The 17,276-nt window shown below is 40.2% G+C and overlaps 3 protein-coding genes across 4 annotated transcripts; 2 read left to right on the forward strand and 1 right to left on the reverse strand.

The window, feature by feature from the left end:
- Window positions 1-2,162: 2,162 nt before the first annotated feature.
- LOC122036611 (late embryogenesis abundant protein At3g53040-like) lies at window positions 2,163-3,817 on the forward strand. The gene is made up of 3 exons (XM_042595995.1): window positions 2,163-3,114; window positions 3,185-3,312; window positions 3,408-3,817. The coding sequence occupies exons 1-3, from the start codon at window positions 2,269-2,271 to the stop codon at window positions 3,709-3,711; spliced, it is 1,278 nt and encodes a 425-aa protein (XP_042451929.1). The 5' UTR covers window positions 2,163-2,268; the 3' UTR covers window positions 3,712-3,817.
- A 69-nt stretch (window positions 3,818-3,886) lies between these two features.
- LOC122036613 lies at window positions 3,887-10,904 on the reverse strand. 2 transcript variants are annotated; one of them, XM_042595998.1, is made up of 5 exons: window positions 10,656-10,797; window positions 10,320-10,423; window positions 5,738-5,831; window positions 5,561-5,665; window positions 3,887-4,429 (listed from the first exon to the last, which is right to left on the reverse strand). In XM_042595998.1, exons 2-5 carry the CDS (start codon window positions 10,421-10,423, stop codon window positions 4,160-4,162), a joined length of 573 nt encoding a protein of 190 aa, XP_042451932.1. In that variant the 5' UTR covers window positions 10,656-10,797; the 3' UTR covers window positions 3,887-4,159. The 2 variants fall into 2 exon arrangements, with proteins under 2 accessions (XP_042451932.1, XP_042451931.1); XM_042595997.1 differs by lacking the exon at window positions 10,320-10,423 and having other exon boundaries at window positions 10,656-10,904.
- Window positions 10,905-13,226: 2,322 nt separating this feature from the next.
- On the forward strand, window positions 13,227-14,114 carry LOC122036631 (calmodulin-binding protein 25-like). The gene has a single exon (XM_042596015.1). It carries the CDS (start codon window positions 13,389-13,391, stop codon window positions 13,914-13,916), a length of 528 nt encoding a protein of 175 aa, XP_042451949.1. The 5' UTR covers window positions 13,227-13,388; the 3' UTR covers window positions 13,917-14,114.
- The last annotated feature ends 3,162 nt before the right edge of the window (window positions 14,115-17,276 follow it).

The raw sequence follows: 17,276 nt of genomic DNA on the forward strand, positions 1-17,276 counted from the left end.
AATATAATTATAGTCTCCCATTGGAAATAATAAAATGATCATAGATTTAAATAATACAAAATATCTCAAGTAGAACTAAAATATACATAGCACTTAGGTTCAAATGGACAATAAATGGAGTTTTATAATTTGTTTTGTAATGTGGATTAATTAATTAAACTTCTAAGTAAAATGGCTAGGACCATTTCTTCAGCTACCATCAGAGTCTTATTCAATTATTTCTGATCGAAATAAAATAAGCATAGAAGACAAACTGTTGGAGAACGAAATGGCCAAAGATGATTAATTCGAAGAAACTAAAATATATATCTTTGAATATATATAATTATAATATTTTCTTTCTTTTTATTTTTTTGTCAATGCTGAAACTTAATTATTTAGACAACTAAATTAATATCTCCCAGAGAGAACTATAAAATAAAAATATTTTCAAGTTAAGATGAATTAAGAGACCGTCAACCTACTTTTCACAATCATCGTAATGATCATTCATTATTCAATAAAAAAATAGCTCCTTTTATTTTCATAGAAAGATACAATATTGTTGTAATTAAGATTATCATAAAATGGGAATATGATAATTTTTAATAAAATTAATTGATTTGGGGCCAATTAAGGTGCTTTACAAATTACAAGAGCACTCTTTGTAAGACACTTTAATATATTCTCTCACCTATCAAGATAAAATTAAGAAAATATTTTTATTTCTTAAACTCCTTTATTTTCATTTAAAATGAGTAATATAAGGTCATCAAATATTTTAGTAAAAAAAAATTATGAAAAAATATTTTTGTAAAACACTCTGGACAAATAGGACTTTGAAATTCATAGATTCTTTTACTTTTTGTCGTAGGTGATAAATATTTATTTAATCTATCATAATCCTTTTAAATCATAAGGTCAGTTTGTAATTAATCACTGGATAAATTGTTTCTTCGAAAATTTTGATCTTTCTCCGAAAATCGATGAAATAGAAATATGGGGATGTGGTACTCCCATTGACGATCTATAGACTCTGCTCCAACTTATAATACGGATTATGTCAATGTCGAGCCAGGGAAAAGCTCTCCGATACGCTCAAGTCAATCACCGCCGATAAAGTAGAAGGCGGAGCAACAAAAATAAACAGTAATGAGAACAGTGTCTATCGCGTATCGCGTACCTCCGCTGATTCTTGAACCCCCCTTTATATAGCTTTTGTAGTACGCGTGCATGCTCCCCAAGACAAGCAGCTTCCCAAAATTTTCCCTGAAAAGACTTGTTAGTAAAGTGTGTCACTAACACAGTACCTTAACGAGCCGAGCATATCTCCGAAATGACAGTGGAAGCTTCCGTCGTACGATCTTCTGATTATCCATGCCCAGTGTCAACGGTACTAACTCCCAAAAAGATGTCGATGGATATCAGAGGGAGTATACTGCTAGGTCGAGCGGGTTGGCTGCTCGGCCAGAATTTTGTTGCTCCTATGTCTCGTCCGCTCAGACGGAGCTTCGCTACTCCTATGCATGTATCTGCTCGACCGTAACTCCGTTGTTCCTATGTCTTGTTTGCTCGGCCGTAATTTCCCTGTGCTTGTGTCACATCCGCTCGATCGAAGTTTCACTTTATCAATGTCGAGTCATGCTGTCTGGCCAAGCGAGGTAACCACTCGGCCCGGCATCTGCACATCGTCTCCTCTGTCCGACGTCCAATACTCCATTAAGCGTTGGTCATTTGATACCTCCCCATGTCAAGGGCAGGATCAGACCGGGACCTTCTTCCCTCGATCGGGACATGCTCACTCGACCGGTTAATACTATTTGTACATTGACCGTCTTGATTTGGATCTATATAGTAATCATTATCCTCTACCGAATGGGACCCTCCTTGTCACCCCCATCATATTTATATCCGTTAGAAATTGATCTTCCACCGACCATCCTTATAATATAAAGACAAAGCCGACAGATGTCCGGAGTCTTACTAGCTCTTCTCTTACGTGTCGCATTTCAACTCCATCTATACTGACCGTTGACCAAACTAACATGCACGTGTCAATCTTGCCAGACGACGTGTTACAATCTCTGTTCTTGCCTTCCCACGACGCAGCCATGCACACTTCCACGTACTACCGCTCTTCTGTATATTGAATCTTCCTCTCCTCCCCCGTCACTGCTATATAACGCAACTTCGAACTCGGGAAGACACGATACAGTTGGATTTTGCGGAACTATTTTGTGCGATTTTTGGCTTAGTGAGAGTAGTTCAATCATCAAGCAGTTTGTCGCCATGGCGTCGAGGCGAGAGGAGCGGGCTGAGGCGGAGGCTAGGAAGGCTGCGGACGAGCTCGCTGCCAGCCGCAGCGATCGCGAGCAGCGGCGCCGGGCTGATCTCGAGCGCGAGGAGTTGCTTTTACAGACGCAGCAGCACGGCCAGACCGCCGAGGAGCGCCGCGGTGGTGTCCTAGAGAGCCTCAAGGAGGGAACTAAGTCCCTCTTCGGCGCGATCACCGGGCGGACTCAGGAAGCCTCGGAGAAGACTGCGGAGAAGGCAGGGGAGACCAGGGACGCCGCCTTGGAAAAGGCCAAGGAGACAAAGGATTCGGCGGTGGAGAAGGCGGGCAAGACGAAAGACGCCGTCTGGGAAAAGGCCAAGGAGACTAAGGATTCGACGGAGGAGAAGGCGAGAGAGATGAAGGACGCTACAGCACAGAAAACAGAGGCGGCGAAGGAGAAGATGGGGGAGTACAAGGACTCGGCAGTCAACACGGCTAAGGAGGCGAAGAACCAGACGGTGGGGAAGGCGGAGGAGTACAAAGATTACATATCCGAGAAGGCAAGGGAGGCAAGAGACACTACCGGCGAGAAGGCGGGGGAGTACAAGGAGTCGGCAGAGGAGAGGGGAAGGCAGGCGGCTGAGAAGGCGAGGGAGACCAAGGACTCTGTAGCCGAGAAGACCGACAAGACGACATCGCAAGCAGCTGACAAGACAAGGGAAACCAAGGACACGGCTACGGAGATGACAAAGGAGGCGGCGGAGTCTGCCAAGCAGAAACTGGAGGAGTACAAGGACGCCGCGGCTGATGCCGCTCGTAAAGCACGAGATTACTTAGCAGGAACAGGGGAAGTGACGAAGGTATTGATACTACTCTACGCAAAGTGAAGCAATGCGTATATAATCTTAATTATTCTTTGATGTGCTTCAGGAGAAGTTGGCGGAGGCAGAGGACAAGGCGAGGGAGAAAATGGAAGAGGCCAAGCGAGAGGCAAACCGCGAAAAGGAAGAGGAAGGAAGGGAAAGAGAAGAAGAGGAGCGGCGGCGGTCGGTGCACGAGTATGCAATTCCCGGCTAACATCAGCTTTAAATATTTTCTCAAGAGTTCGTAAGTAAAATATTTGTCAATTTTTTGATTTGATATAAATGTGCAGGGGGCAGGAGAAAGAGAGCGGAGGTGGGCTGGTCAGCGCAATAGGGAGCGTGGCTGAGTCGATCAAGGATAAGCTTTCGTTATCCAAGGACGAGGAGGAGGAGGAGGAGGAGCGGCGGGAGCCGGTGAAGAAAGAAGACGTGACGGTAGTCTGTCCGGCGGTAAAGGAAAGGGACGACGATGTAATGGTGCGAGTGAAAGAGGCGGACCAGTCGACGGGGCAGTGGTTCAATGACGTGGGGAAGCTGGGCGAAGAGGGGACGGGGCCGCCGGCGCTCCACGACGGGAGACATGGGAAGAAGTGATCGCTTTGTTAACGTTGCACGCGTCTCTCCGACTCCATTAGCGAGTCGTTGCCTGTTTTTTCCTTTTCTTTGGACGTGTAAGATAATAAAATCCAGTTTTTGTTGCGCACTTCGACTCAACAAAATAATAAGAGATAGGTTCAATAAAGTATCCAATTCCAAAAAACTAAGGGAATGAAGCAGAAGAATGAACTGAAGGATTTAAGGAAGCACCAAAAAAAGGAGAATCAGATCTCCAGTGTCCGGCACATGCAAAAAAATTATCAAGAATAATATTTTTTTTCCATCTACGACTTCACATTATCAATAGAAGCGACCATTTTCTGACTTGAACATTACTTGTATCTGTTGCTATTTTGGGAAGAGAAAGCAACGCTAAAAGAAGACTGAAGGCAACTGGAATTTTGTTCTACCGAAGGACTAGTCATCTGTGCGTTGAGGTCAGTGGCTATTCTGATTCAAGTGCCTCAATCTCGTAGCGCACCTCCTCCAAGTGTTCGTTAATGGTTGTCACTGTATCCTGCATGCCGCAGATGGCCTCCTTGAGTGCACCGTCATATGCGGCATCAGCTTCTGCGTCTTCAGTTCCAGCAGCTTCAGTGATCTCCTGGAGATGAACACATTCGTGTTGGGTTGAACTCTGGTACCTGCAATTCTCATGGCTCACCAGCCGTTCAGATGGTCGACCTGCCTTCTTTAATATCTGTATCCTTGCAGTCTGGCAACAAAGTGAAGAGGCATCAGGAAAGCAAAAAAACTAGTAGAATATCAGTAACCGCTGAGATATTGCCTTTCAACTAATTGTAAATTTGTAGTCAGGAAAAAGGAAAATGAAGAATCAGCATTGTTGTAACTAGGTTTACTTTTTGCAAGCAACAGTATATGGGTTTTTGAGATCAGAATCTCCAGGATTAAATTAAACAAAATTACTTAAAGAGGTATCTGGTTAAGTAATTCCTTAGAGTTTGCCAAGTTTACAGAAATTCAAATTTTCAATCAATCTAATTATGCTGCTGAGCAAGCCATGCTAAACTCTTGTACTAAGATGGGATCAAGAAATGTCTGCAGGATAAACTCTAATCAAAGCTTACAGATTACAAGTATGAAATCAACATTTAAAGCTTTAGAGGCAAGATTCATTCCCCTCAACTAAAATTTTGAATATTTAAAGCTACTAGATGGAATTGTTAATCATTGTGATCTATAAATCCATACTATACTAATCCAGAATTGCTATTCGGGTTATGCTTCAAAGAACAGGACCGAGTTCTAGAAAAAAAACTCCTTAAATTCTTCATCATTCAAACCAGAGTAAAGCTGTCTTCTATCAGCTGATTGCTGTGGCGTGCTGGCTTTAACATCATTTTGAAATTGAAATATCTCCACTTCGTCAAACCTTTCTTGAAAGACACTTGGGAGGGTACCTCCATCAAACATGTTTATATCCATTAACTTGAGAGGTTATCATGTCAAAAGATCCAAGCCATGCAACATGTGACAAAACTGCAATATTGAGAGAGTCAGCAGAAATAGCCAGTACTTTTACTAATTTCAGGCTCATGTCTTGTCCACTGGGTTCCCTCATATACAGTAAACTCTTTCTTCAACATCCCATCGTGTTGCGTACAATAATCACAAAACAACTTTGACACTTATTCTCAGGTCAGCAGTTAACAATAATTCATTCTAAACAAGTTGGATAGTCTACAATAAGTGATAGGTAGCTAGAGAAAACAAAATATGTAAAGGTTAGGTGAAGGAGGTATGACATGTTTGGCTGCGATCAGGAAAAAAAATTGAAATAACGAATATAGAGGAGCTAAAGGAACATGTGGCAAACACAGCATACAAAATGCAGTTTCTGTTTTTCCTGAGCCTGGACAGCTTTCAGAAGAGCAGCAAGATCCTCACGGTTTAGATCTGGCATCTTAAGTAATGATTCCATTTCAAGAACCTGAAGGGAAAAAAAATCAACATTGGATATTTAGAAACAAATTTGATAATCAACCATAGAACATTTTTATACTTGTTTTGAACAATCATTGAACTCCACTGTTATCTCCTTGCAGAGCTGCTGGAAGGCCAACTCTCCTCCATTGCTCAGATAATCCATAAAACCACTGGATGAAAATTCAAATCAATTTTTGACAAGAATAGACGTCTCCAACAAGTGAAAAAGCAAACAATCCAACAGTAATATTGGGATAAATTTCTAGCATCAAGAATGTTTTTTGTATGCCAATGAAAATGGAATATGAAAAGGCAAACAATCCAACAATACAATGTGGAAGCCTGATTTTTTTTTTCTCGGTGGATTACCTGCTATTGATCAATCGTTGGATTGTATAAGATTGATCAGACTCCTGTCATTCTATGGGATGTCTGCAGCGGCTGGTTAGTTTGTGAGGCTCATTGGTCAGTTAGGAGAACCAGTCTTTCTACCTCTTATATTTGCCTGAGATTAAAAATGCAATGCAAAGCACCCATTTGCATTCTGGAATGCATATGACGGGTATGTTTACAAAATTTACTCTGAGATTTTGGCGCAAGCAAGGATTTCTCCTCCCCCCATCAGACTGTTCACCTTATGCAATATATCACATCTACTCCTGCCAATAAAATGCCAGCATTTTATGTACTAGGATGGGGAGGAAGGTTTTCTTTAATGTTAACCATCTGTGCTTAACTCGACAAGGAACGCCACAGGTAATGCTGGCTGCTGAGGACAATGATCGCTACAGAAATGCCTACAATGGGAACTCTAAATCTAACCAGCAGACTGAATCAACACTATTAGTTTGGTGTGAAAGGTTTTCTCTGATTGCCTCTGCAGTCAGCTCCGAGTCTCCGTCGAGGGAGGTCACAGGTAACATCCAGGACAAGGAATAGAATCACTACAGAAGATGGAAACTCTAAATCTAACAAACTGAATGAGGAATACACAACTTTCTAACCTTGTCATACTTCTATTCCTAGGCAAAGCATGCTCAATGAAGAGACTCTGCAGATTTCCTGTTTGGTGATCGCATATGTAACTGAAGAGATTTGTATGATTCTGTAAGCATTATATTGGACTTTGACCGGGCAAATGAGGTAGATTTTTCTTAACTGGTTTCCAAAAAGTAGGAAACTGTGCTTCAAAAAATTATTCAAAATAAAGAGAAAATCCCTTTTACTACAACTGTTCATCTCATATAGGTAAATCAACCAAAGGGTCTGGCACGTAAACCTTTTGGTTTTGGTGACCTCCCTCTTCTCACACTTGTTCAACTTACCAACTCACAAGGAGAAATTTGATGAAGTTTTCACTTCTGGCATGGATACAACTGCAAAACGTAAGTCTGAAGCTGATAGTCTCCTCTGGTCGGATGATGCTATTAATCAAGTTATCTCGTCTGCTATATCTGGATCCTGCTTCAACCGATAACATTGTGGTAGACCAAAAAACCCAACTTCTGGTTATCGACTCCTGGTATGGGATATCACGATTGCTCCCATGACTACTCATCCAGAATGATATACTAACATACAGTGGATTATACGAGGTGTTTGTTGGATCTCAAAATAGCTGGCCATTAGCAAATCTTGCTTTAAACCACAAATGTCATTTCATTTTGCTTCAAGGAAACAAAACACAAAAGGAGAGGATATTTAATGTTAGATGTCATGCAGAAAGGGTATCTACAATTGGCTTCTTGAATCTGAAGGCCTCTGTAAAGGATTGGCTATTGGATTCAATTCAACAATTTGGATATGTTCCAATAGTGAACACAAAAAAACATATATCACTGCTTTTTTAAAAAAGAAGCTTCGTCCAATAGACTTCTTGCTCCCTAGAGGTGAAATAAATGGTTTAGGTTTTCCATAGTTTGTTATGGAATACTAGCAATCAAAAAAAAAAAAAAAAATGGCAGCCCGATGCATGAAGCTCCCCTTCAAAAATCAAATTCAGAGGCAGCTAGGTTTGTTAAATTCAGGAATCTCATAAACAATCTCAAGAGTCGGAATATACAGCTTCAAATGGGATTGAAGCAGAATGAGAGCGATCAACAACAAACTCAATAATTTAGAGGCAATTTGTGTTACTAGATCCTTAATGGACATCAAACTCCATGAGTTAAAAACTCCAAAAGCTCAACTTGATGGTAGACTGCGTGAAAGCTGCACACTGGCAACAGAGCCAAAACAAGGTGAAGGTGTCTAAGTGATGAATGCATGAGCTACTTCTGTAGAAGCTAGCTTTTGATAGGAAGAGAAAAGTAGAAATTCTGAGCTTGAAAAATGATAGGGATTCAAAAACGGATTTTGGGCAAATATTTGAAACCCTCACAACCTACTTCAAAGAGATACTAGACTGTTCAGAATTGTGAACTAACCACCAATTACAGGAGGCTTATTCTGAAACTGACCTTGTAGCCCATTTTACTGAAATGGAGATTGAAAATGCAGCTGAAGAACTAGGGAAGCTTCAATCCAATGGGTTAATGAATTCAACAGTGAATTTTTGTTGGAACAAGGGAAGTTATCAAAGATGCAAGGTTTCCCACAGCACTGGACGCATTGGATGAAGATCCTCATCAATATGGGAGATATTGCAGTGTTGGTAAACGACAGCTAAGAAAATGGATCAAAAACAAAAGCAGTCTATGGAAAAGTGATCCTTTATCACCCATGTCGTTCATCCCCCTCACAGCACTCATCCACAGAATCCTGCAAATACACAATTTAAATGGCGCGATACATAGATTTCTATACTATGTTGGATTTCAATTGTTGTGTAGTACAATATGTTGTTCACAATTTACATTTTGCCAAAACTGAGTAAAAATTGCATTTTGAGAATACTGCTGGAGGAACATGGAATGTTTAGCAATCCCATCATAAATTTCAACAAGACCTCTATTATACATGCGAAGAAATGTAAGAAAAGGAAGGTTACTTGGCTAGCAGATTCAATTGCTCATCTTGTAAACCTTATATTTCATACCTAGGCATCCAACTTGACTAACAAATAAGTGTTTTTCAGCTGCCTAGTTGAGTAATTCACCGCATTGATCAAATCAGAGCTAACTTCCTCTGACACACTGGTGAAGGAACTTTATCCCAAAATACCTTATCAATGGAGCTAAGTTACTAGAACCATACAGGCAGGTGGCCTAAGCATTGTCAATCTGAAATTATAAAACCAAATCTTGGTTTGCACTAGATGGCCATACTACTTCACCTCTAATGGAGATCCGCACTAAATTTCACTGATACGCAAAATCATTCCTTGTCAGAAGTTGTCCCAAATTCAAAATGGTCCTATATCTGAAAGAACCTGCTGTCCTGCTCTCAGTAAGAGAATTTTATTTCTTTAATACAAGATACAAAGTTTTCAACGCGAGGAACACTAGTCACTAAAAGAATGTTCGATTAGAAGGAGAAAAGATGATTACAAAATGAATAATACTTTCCTAAAATATGCAGTGAACAGCATGTCCTTATGAACGAATAACGAATTACACTTGCCTACAAAATGGTCCTGCTTGCGTGTTTACAACTTTACAGGTTTGACCTGGAGCTAAGATTGTACAGCGTCTTCCTTAGGGATATCAAGCTTTGATAACTATTTGTCTAACATCAAGCTGAATGATAAAATACAGGGTCACATTCATTAAAGGTGGAGCAGTAATGGGATTTTCACAGTTGAAAGTGACTATTAGATCTTATTTTTTGGTTGAATCAAATATCACTTTTCCTCTTTCATCTAGCTTTGTTTTCTTGCAAACAAAGTTAGGATCCTCTCCTGAATCATTATGCACAAAAGTGTCAGTACTAAGGAAAGGTTAAATCACAGATCAAAACATCTCTGATGCTTCATATGTCTTCTGCCATAACAGCTTAAAATCTGTCATACACCTATTCAAGTCAGGTCAAACAGCACTTATCGGCTGGAATGTTATCGGCACTCTTCATAGCATTATGATTTCCAAATATTTTGAAATGTTTTTCAAGGAGAAAGTCAATGTAACATCAAAGGCAAAAAGGAATTTATTCAAAACTATATGCCAAGGGTGGATCCAGTTTTCTGGAGAAAGAAATCAGATTAGTTTTGAAGCCCAGGGGACTACTGCCACAGCGCTTGATACATGGTTGAGTGCTTTATTTCATGGCAACTTCATGTTGTTATGAATAGAAGAGAAAAACAATCCCGATTACAAAACAACTCTTCCTCTTTATAATGCTACATTGTCATCGAATCTGTTGCATTAGTCCCTTCTTCTTGCATATTGCTCATTTTTTAGCCTTTTCTTTTATCTCCTTGAACACCAGACTCATTTGCTGAGTAAGTTTTTCTTTCAGATGCATTCAACCACTAATGCGAATGCAACCTGTGGTGAGCTTGCTCGCCACTTTATCTTTCCAAAAAAAAAAAAAAAGAGAGTTGAATCTGAACAAAAAAATGGCATTTCTAATATAACACTCACTTACTGTCCTTTCTTCATGTTAAGGCATGCAATGGAACGTGCGAGTAAAGTCATTAAAGAGGAACATAAACGTTAAGTTCAAAGCAAAGAAAATGAACAATAATACAGCACTTGATTGCATAAGAAACTTGATCTTACAAATCCTTGTCATGCACAACCAAGTCACACCCCCATAGCATCTGTATTCGAACACACAACTCTCGGCTAATTGAATATTTCAGGCAAAAGCAACCACGGTTCATCTACAAGTTCAAATCCATTTTTAACCAAAAAATAGGGACTGTATATTCAAACTCAATATTTAAGCCGCAAAACAAAGTACGTCTATACCTACTTCGTGCATCATTCATTAAAGTTTTCCATGTTTCTGAGTCAAATATCAATTCCATATTCCAGAAAACCAATACCGTATACCATCGGAATATAATAATGCTAGAGAAATTTCCAACCCTTTAGCTTCGGTTAGAATGGTACCTTCGAAGCTTGGCATAAGCTTCGGCCCTCCTCTGTTGGACGCCGAGGAAACTCCGAAGTAGGTCGACGATCCTGGCCGAGCGCGTTCTTCGCTCGTCAACCTCCATGGATTCGATCCCTTCGATCAAATCCCTCTCACAAGTTTCCATCGTCCGCCCTATTGTCGCCTTTCCTCGTTCGCCCTCTCCTCCCGTCGGTCCTCGTGTTCTTCAGTTCTTGGCACTTCGTCGCATAAATTCGGATCGGATTAGAGGTGTCAAGCCCACAGCCCGTAATGGCTGAGCCGGATTAAAAATAATAATTTATTAATACTTAAAAACCAAAATAAATTTAATAATTTTTATTTAAATTATTTTATCGATATAAAATGGTAATACGTAGAATTATACGTAGGAAATTTTTTAAAATATTGCTTGTATATTATATTAGATTTGTTGGTTATATACCATAAGGAGTTAAGAAAATTATTGTATTAGGCATATAATATATGCTCGGCAGCCACAAATGCTTTACTATAGATGATGGCGCAAACCAAATCAGTCTTAGTTGGATCCCATCATCAAATCACATTTTGACACTTTGATTGTATTATTATTGAATTTTTTTTATTTAAAATATAAATATATATTAATCCATAAATAAATATACACATCACACTCATTGATTGACTAAAGTGAGCTACAATCATATTCTTTCAAAACTAAAATAATGTGTAATCATACTCAGATAGGATAATTATATATACTTTATGATTCTATATGATCTGTCATAAAATCATGAAGATGATAAATTAGCTATATAGTTTTTATGTTGATTGGATATAGACTTCGCTCTGCTCTGTAATAAAAAAAATGTCAGTACTAAGTTAGGGAAAGGGTTTCCGGTGTTGACCCTCTGACGCTCAAGTCAGTTATCGGAAAGAGGAAAAAGACGAAACAACGGTAGACACATACGTGAATAGTGAATATAACGCGTACATCAACCGATGTATGAACCTCTCTTTATATAGTGCTCTGGTGAGCGACGTGCACGCTCCTCGAGGTATGACCACATTCTCTAATTTGTTCTATGAAAGAACCTGTCAAGAAAATGCGTCTGACACTATATCTTAATAGGACATGCATATCCCTGATAAGATAATAGAAGTTTTCATCGTACGATCTGCTTGTTGACCATTCCTCGTGTCAGCGGCACTATCTCCCAAAAGAATATTCAAAGATACATCAAGGATCTCACAGCTCGCCCGAGCGGGGAAGTCGCTCATCTAGGGACACCTCCGGTTGGTCGACATCGCCTGCTCTTCCTTGTTACCGGGTACAGTGACTCGTTTCCGCCCAACCAGACTAATGCTCCAGTCGCCCTAATATTCCTCTATTCGTGATGAACGTTTGATGATCTTGACTACACGGGCATTCTGTTTAGCACAGTCCTTTGCTGGTCAGGAGCTTCATGCATGATCGGTCATTGCAGTAGAGCTCTGCTCGACCCCCTTTGGTGAGTTCATTAGTTCTTTAACATTAACCTCCTTGATTTTGACCTCCACGTTAGTTGTTATCTATATCTTTTGACCCTCACTTAGTAGGCCCCCTTTATCACCGCATCACTATATAAATGTCATTTATATAGAAAATATAATAGCTTTTATTTAATGAATAACACAAAATTTTAGAATTAAAATATATTTTAAAAATTACATAATTACAAATCATAAAATTAGAAAAATTCTTTTTTGCTTGATTCTGTCGTAAGATTTATTTTACTTCTTATGTTTTCCCTAGTTGAATACTTGATACTCCATGAATTAAAACCTTATCCACGTCCCTCACTATTTTTTTTTTTAATTTTCTCCATGAATTAAAAGACCATATATACAAGTCTCTTTCGAGAGCACAAAGCTAGCTAGCTAGCTAGCTCTTAAGATGAGCTTTTAATGCATCAGGAGTCAACTAATATTAATTTATTGCAAACCAATTTGCAGGTCCATTTGATTAGGTCCAAATTAGGAAGGGTTTTTAACACTAGATCTCCCGAAGGAATCTAAGAATGATTCAGATAATATTACACAATACAATTATTCAATAATAATCACCCTACTGTTCCACCAACCCTTTTGCTGGACTTCATAATGCATCGTAGCTACTCACAGCAGCATGCATGCTCATCTGACACACTCGCTACCATCAAAGTCAACAAAACCACTGCCTTCATCTGTCATCAGACACTTGGATGGAGATGCCCACAGGCAGCTGCATCCAGTCCAGAAGATCATCGAAGAGAACCTGCTAATTAACTGCTGCTGCAATCTGCGTGCTACAAGTGGACTATACTAATTGCAGTTGCTGTTTTACGTATGACAACTGGAGTCCTTCAGGGTTCATCATCCTCTCTCGTCTTCTGCAGACTGGGACAGAGCAGTTCATGGCCGAAAAGGCTAACAGCTCTTCAGGTTTTATCTCTTGCGATTAATTTCACAGATCGGTATCAATCATGCATCTCCACATCATAACTCGATTTGATTAATTTAAAGAGTTTACTGAAACCAAAATGGTACCAGTAGACGTTTGAGAGAAAGTCAATGGAAGAAATATTCGGAGGTTAATTACGCCGTAAATTGACGGTCAACGTCAATTATGACCCGACCAACGCGCTGTCTCCTCCTCCTCCACCTTTGCCACCACCGCCGCGGCTTATTAAAATCCTCCCGTCCTCGCCTTTAGAAGGCAACGCTCGATCATGGAGGAAATGGCGTGGATCTCCCCAGCCTTCGCCCCAGATCATAACGAGGTCCTTGCCCGCGCCCTGCAGATATCACTCTCCGATGAATTCCCCGCCGTCGTCGATGACTACTGCTCCTCCTCCTCCTTCGTCGACGCTCTCCGCCGGCGGAACCCCCTTGCGCCTGCCGCCTCGGAGAGGATCTCCAAGAAGTCCAAGCGGAAGCCGCGCGGTGGCGCGGGCACGCGCTCGCAGATCACGTACATCAGCGCCGACCCGGCCAACTTCCGGGAGATGGTGCAGCGGGTCACCGGACTGATCGATCTCGAGCCGCCGTCGGGCTCGCGGTCGACGGCTCCGATGGGCTGGCCTGAGCCAGCACAGCCGGCGCTGCCGCAGATATTGCTGCCGACACTCGACACGTCGGCCTTGTTTCTTAACCAGTTCGCCGGCGGCGAACTAGGACCGGCGCAGGCTGCGTCCCACCTGGACGACCTGCTGTCGCCGATATATCCGACGTCGCTCGAGTCGTGGGGCGTTATGTAACATATAACAGCCGTGACAAATGAAAAAAAATTCACAGCTGCCTGGTTAGGTTGTTTAATTTGAAGCGTCCGATGTGGATCGGAAGGTCGAGATCGTTCCTCTCTCAATCCCGTTATATTCTCTGATGTTACATTTGTGTAACAATTCTGTCTAATTGACTCTTTTGATGATCGGTGCACTAATCAATATGTAGCCTCACTTTCAGGTTGATTTAGGTTAACAATGGAGTAATAAAATTTAGGGTAAAATACATTTGACTATTAGCAATTAAATTTAAAAGTGTTCATGGATGATCCAATAACCTAATATCTTAAAATACCTTATAGTATATTATAACTAAAATTCGAACCATAAATATTTAAAAGGCTACACGAGCATTACTGGCTCCCAGCAATATGTGTTAATGAAAGTCTTCTCATAAGACATAGCACATGATTCCAAGGGCCAAACAATCTTAGGATTCTCTACCTAGGTCATATAAAAATGGATAAATTCAATGATGGTACAACCTTTTGTCCTCCTCCGCATCTTTCCCTCTTTCTAGCATTTGGCTTCTCTCAAGCTTCCACTACCTAAAACTAATTTAAGGGATTTTATCAGACACGCATTGATCTAAACATGCTACCCACGCCATTGAAAAAAGTTTCAATATTATAGCGTCTAATGAGAAGGCAGACTGTTAATGTATCAATCATTATACAAATTTAAATACCTTTTAAATTAAACACCTTGTACTGATATCATTACGGTGGATGTAATCCTAAGGGTATGTGTAATCGTATATTTTGATATTGGGAAAACAATTTAAGTGAGACTTATTTTTATATTTGATATGTGTATTTAAATTGTGTAGATTTGTATGATACATATATGACTCAATTTGATAGCTTCAGGTTCGGTGAAGGATGGAGGATACAAGAGACCATGGACAAGACAGCAAGGATAAGAGCCGAGGGAAGCATACTTCGAGGCATATGCGAAGGATGTATTGGGACAAGTCGTGGACTTGAATGCATCCAAGGGACGAGAGCCAAAAGAAGAAGACTTGAAGGCAAGATATCAAGGCTGCAAGGAAAAATCAAGTGAGTCGTGAAGGTCTGAGTACTGAAAGATTATACTCGAGGAGGAAAACCCTAGGTTCTAAGATTTACCAGTCGACTGATGATGGATTTGCCAATTGACTGAGCAGTCAACTGGGAGCGAACAAAATGCTTAATTCTGTTTGCTTGGCCAATGTGGACCAGTCGACTGTATCGAGTCATTAGGATGTAACGATCAAATTTATACAAAGAACAGTCGACTGGTAGGCGGGGTTTTCCAACCCATGGCTTATATAACCAAGGCTTGAGAGCTTGGTTAAGGTTGACGAAATTAGTGATGATTAACCCTAATTAGTAGTCAACAAGTGTCCTAACGTCTCAAGTGTTTTTGTGAGAATTATGGTGAGATTTCTCCACCCACAAGGAGCTATGTGAGCTAGCCAGAAGTTTTTGGGGAGTCATCCACCGATGGATCAGGATCGTCCATCTTACGGACAACTGTGGAGTGGGAGCTTTATCTCCGAACCACGTAAATCATCGTGTTAGCAGTTTGGTGTTCTTCCTTATTATATAGCCTTGTTTATTTGTATTTTTGCTATACAACTAACACGTGTAGGAAGAGAGAACCGCGATTTGGGGGCACCATTTGTTCAGACCCCCTACTAGCCTACCATTTAATCTTCAACAAGTGGTAAACATAGCAAGGCCGCAGTTCGTCGGACTAACCACCGAGAAGAGCAACTTTCAAGGATGGCCGACTTGATGAAGGAGGAAGCTTATGGGGCGTCACCTATTGGATGATGAAGATGGAGGTCTTCTTCGAAACAAATTGAGACACCATGATAGTGGTCAAGGAGTTGTTCGAAGTCCCAAGAGACAAGAAAGAGAAAAAACTCCGACCAAGATATTGGATTGAGGAACAACTATCACGATTAAAGCAAATGAGAAGGTAATAACGATTTTAATTAATTATTTGTCTTCTAACGTGATAAGTGATGTAGGCGAGTACGAGAATGCTCATGACTTATGGAACAAGATAAAGTCGGGTCTAAAAGAAGAACCTAACTCTACACATGAAAAGGAAGAGCCTAAGGAGAAGGGTTCAATGGTCTAAGAGGTAGAGGAGGAGCAATCGGAAGATGACACATGTTGAACTTCTGAGGAGAAGAAAGATGAGGAATCATCCACATTATCAAAGGTTGAAGAAGAAGCCAAAATAGATGAAGAAGAGGTCTTGGAAGTAGTCAACCTTGCTAGCACCTCTACCGAAGTGAAGTCAAAGGACCACATCATTTACTTCGGGTGCAATAAGAAGAGACACTATAAGAATAGGTGTCCAATGAGTAAGAAGAAGATAACTCCTAAACTCAATTCAATTATTTTAGAATCTAATTTGAGTTGTAGAAAGAAGAAGAAGAAGAAGCATATTAGATGCTTCACGTGTGGTGAGTGTGGTCACTACCACACGAAATGCCCAAGAAGATAAGAGCTTAAAAAGCTAGCGCATTTGAAGAAATAAGAAAAGAAGAACTCAAGTCAAGGGGAAACCTCAAGGGTAAGGGAAGCATACCCTAATTTGAATTGTAATTCAAATTTTTAATTTCCTATGCATGCTAGAAATAATTATCATTATTTACCCATGCAAAATTTTGACTTTAGATATCATGATAGAAATAGAAAAAAAATGTTAGAAATAATCCTAAGGTACCTATGTATGATAGACCTAAACAAGTTAGATTCTCATTATCAAAGGAGAAGAAGGTAATGGAGAACCTAGACAAGAATTCCAAGAAGAAGAGACATATGCCTAGGAAAATGTGTAAGTCTAGTAATATCCAATGTGGACAAGTTAATTCTAGAATCAGGAGTTTAGAAAAGGAAAATCAAGCTTTGAAGACAAAGCTTGATAATTTGGAGAAAATCCTAAAAAAATTCAATGTTGGATCTAGAGGGTTAGATATGGTGTTGGGTAGTCAAAGACCCAATAATAATATATCGGATTTGGGATACCGATCTAGATCCTCCAAGGTCAAAAAGAGATCATATGTTAGGATGACACATGATAATGACAAGGGAGGAGCAATCAAGGGCAAAGGAAAGTCATCTAATGCCAACGAGAAGAGATCATATGCTAGGGTGACATATGATTATGACAATGATGAGGTATCTAAGGTGCACCATTGTGGTTTAGTCATAGTGGAGAAAGCATCTAAAAAGATGGCTAAGGTTAAGAGCTCTAAGGGGAGCTCAATGAGTCAATTTGGGACATATGACCGATGAATTTCAAGTGGCTATTACTTAGGATTCTAAATTGGTCATC

The sequence above is a fragment of the Zingiber officinale genome, unplaced genomic scaffold (assembly GCF_018446385.1).
Source record: "Zingiber officinale cultivar Zhangliang unplaced genomic scaffold, Zo_v1.1 ctg182, whole genome shotgun sequence".
Classification (NCBI taxonomy): domain Eukaryota; kingdom Viridiplantae; phylum Streptophyta; class Magnoliopsida; order Zingiberales; family Zingiberaceae; genus Zingiber; species Zingiber officinale.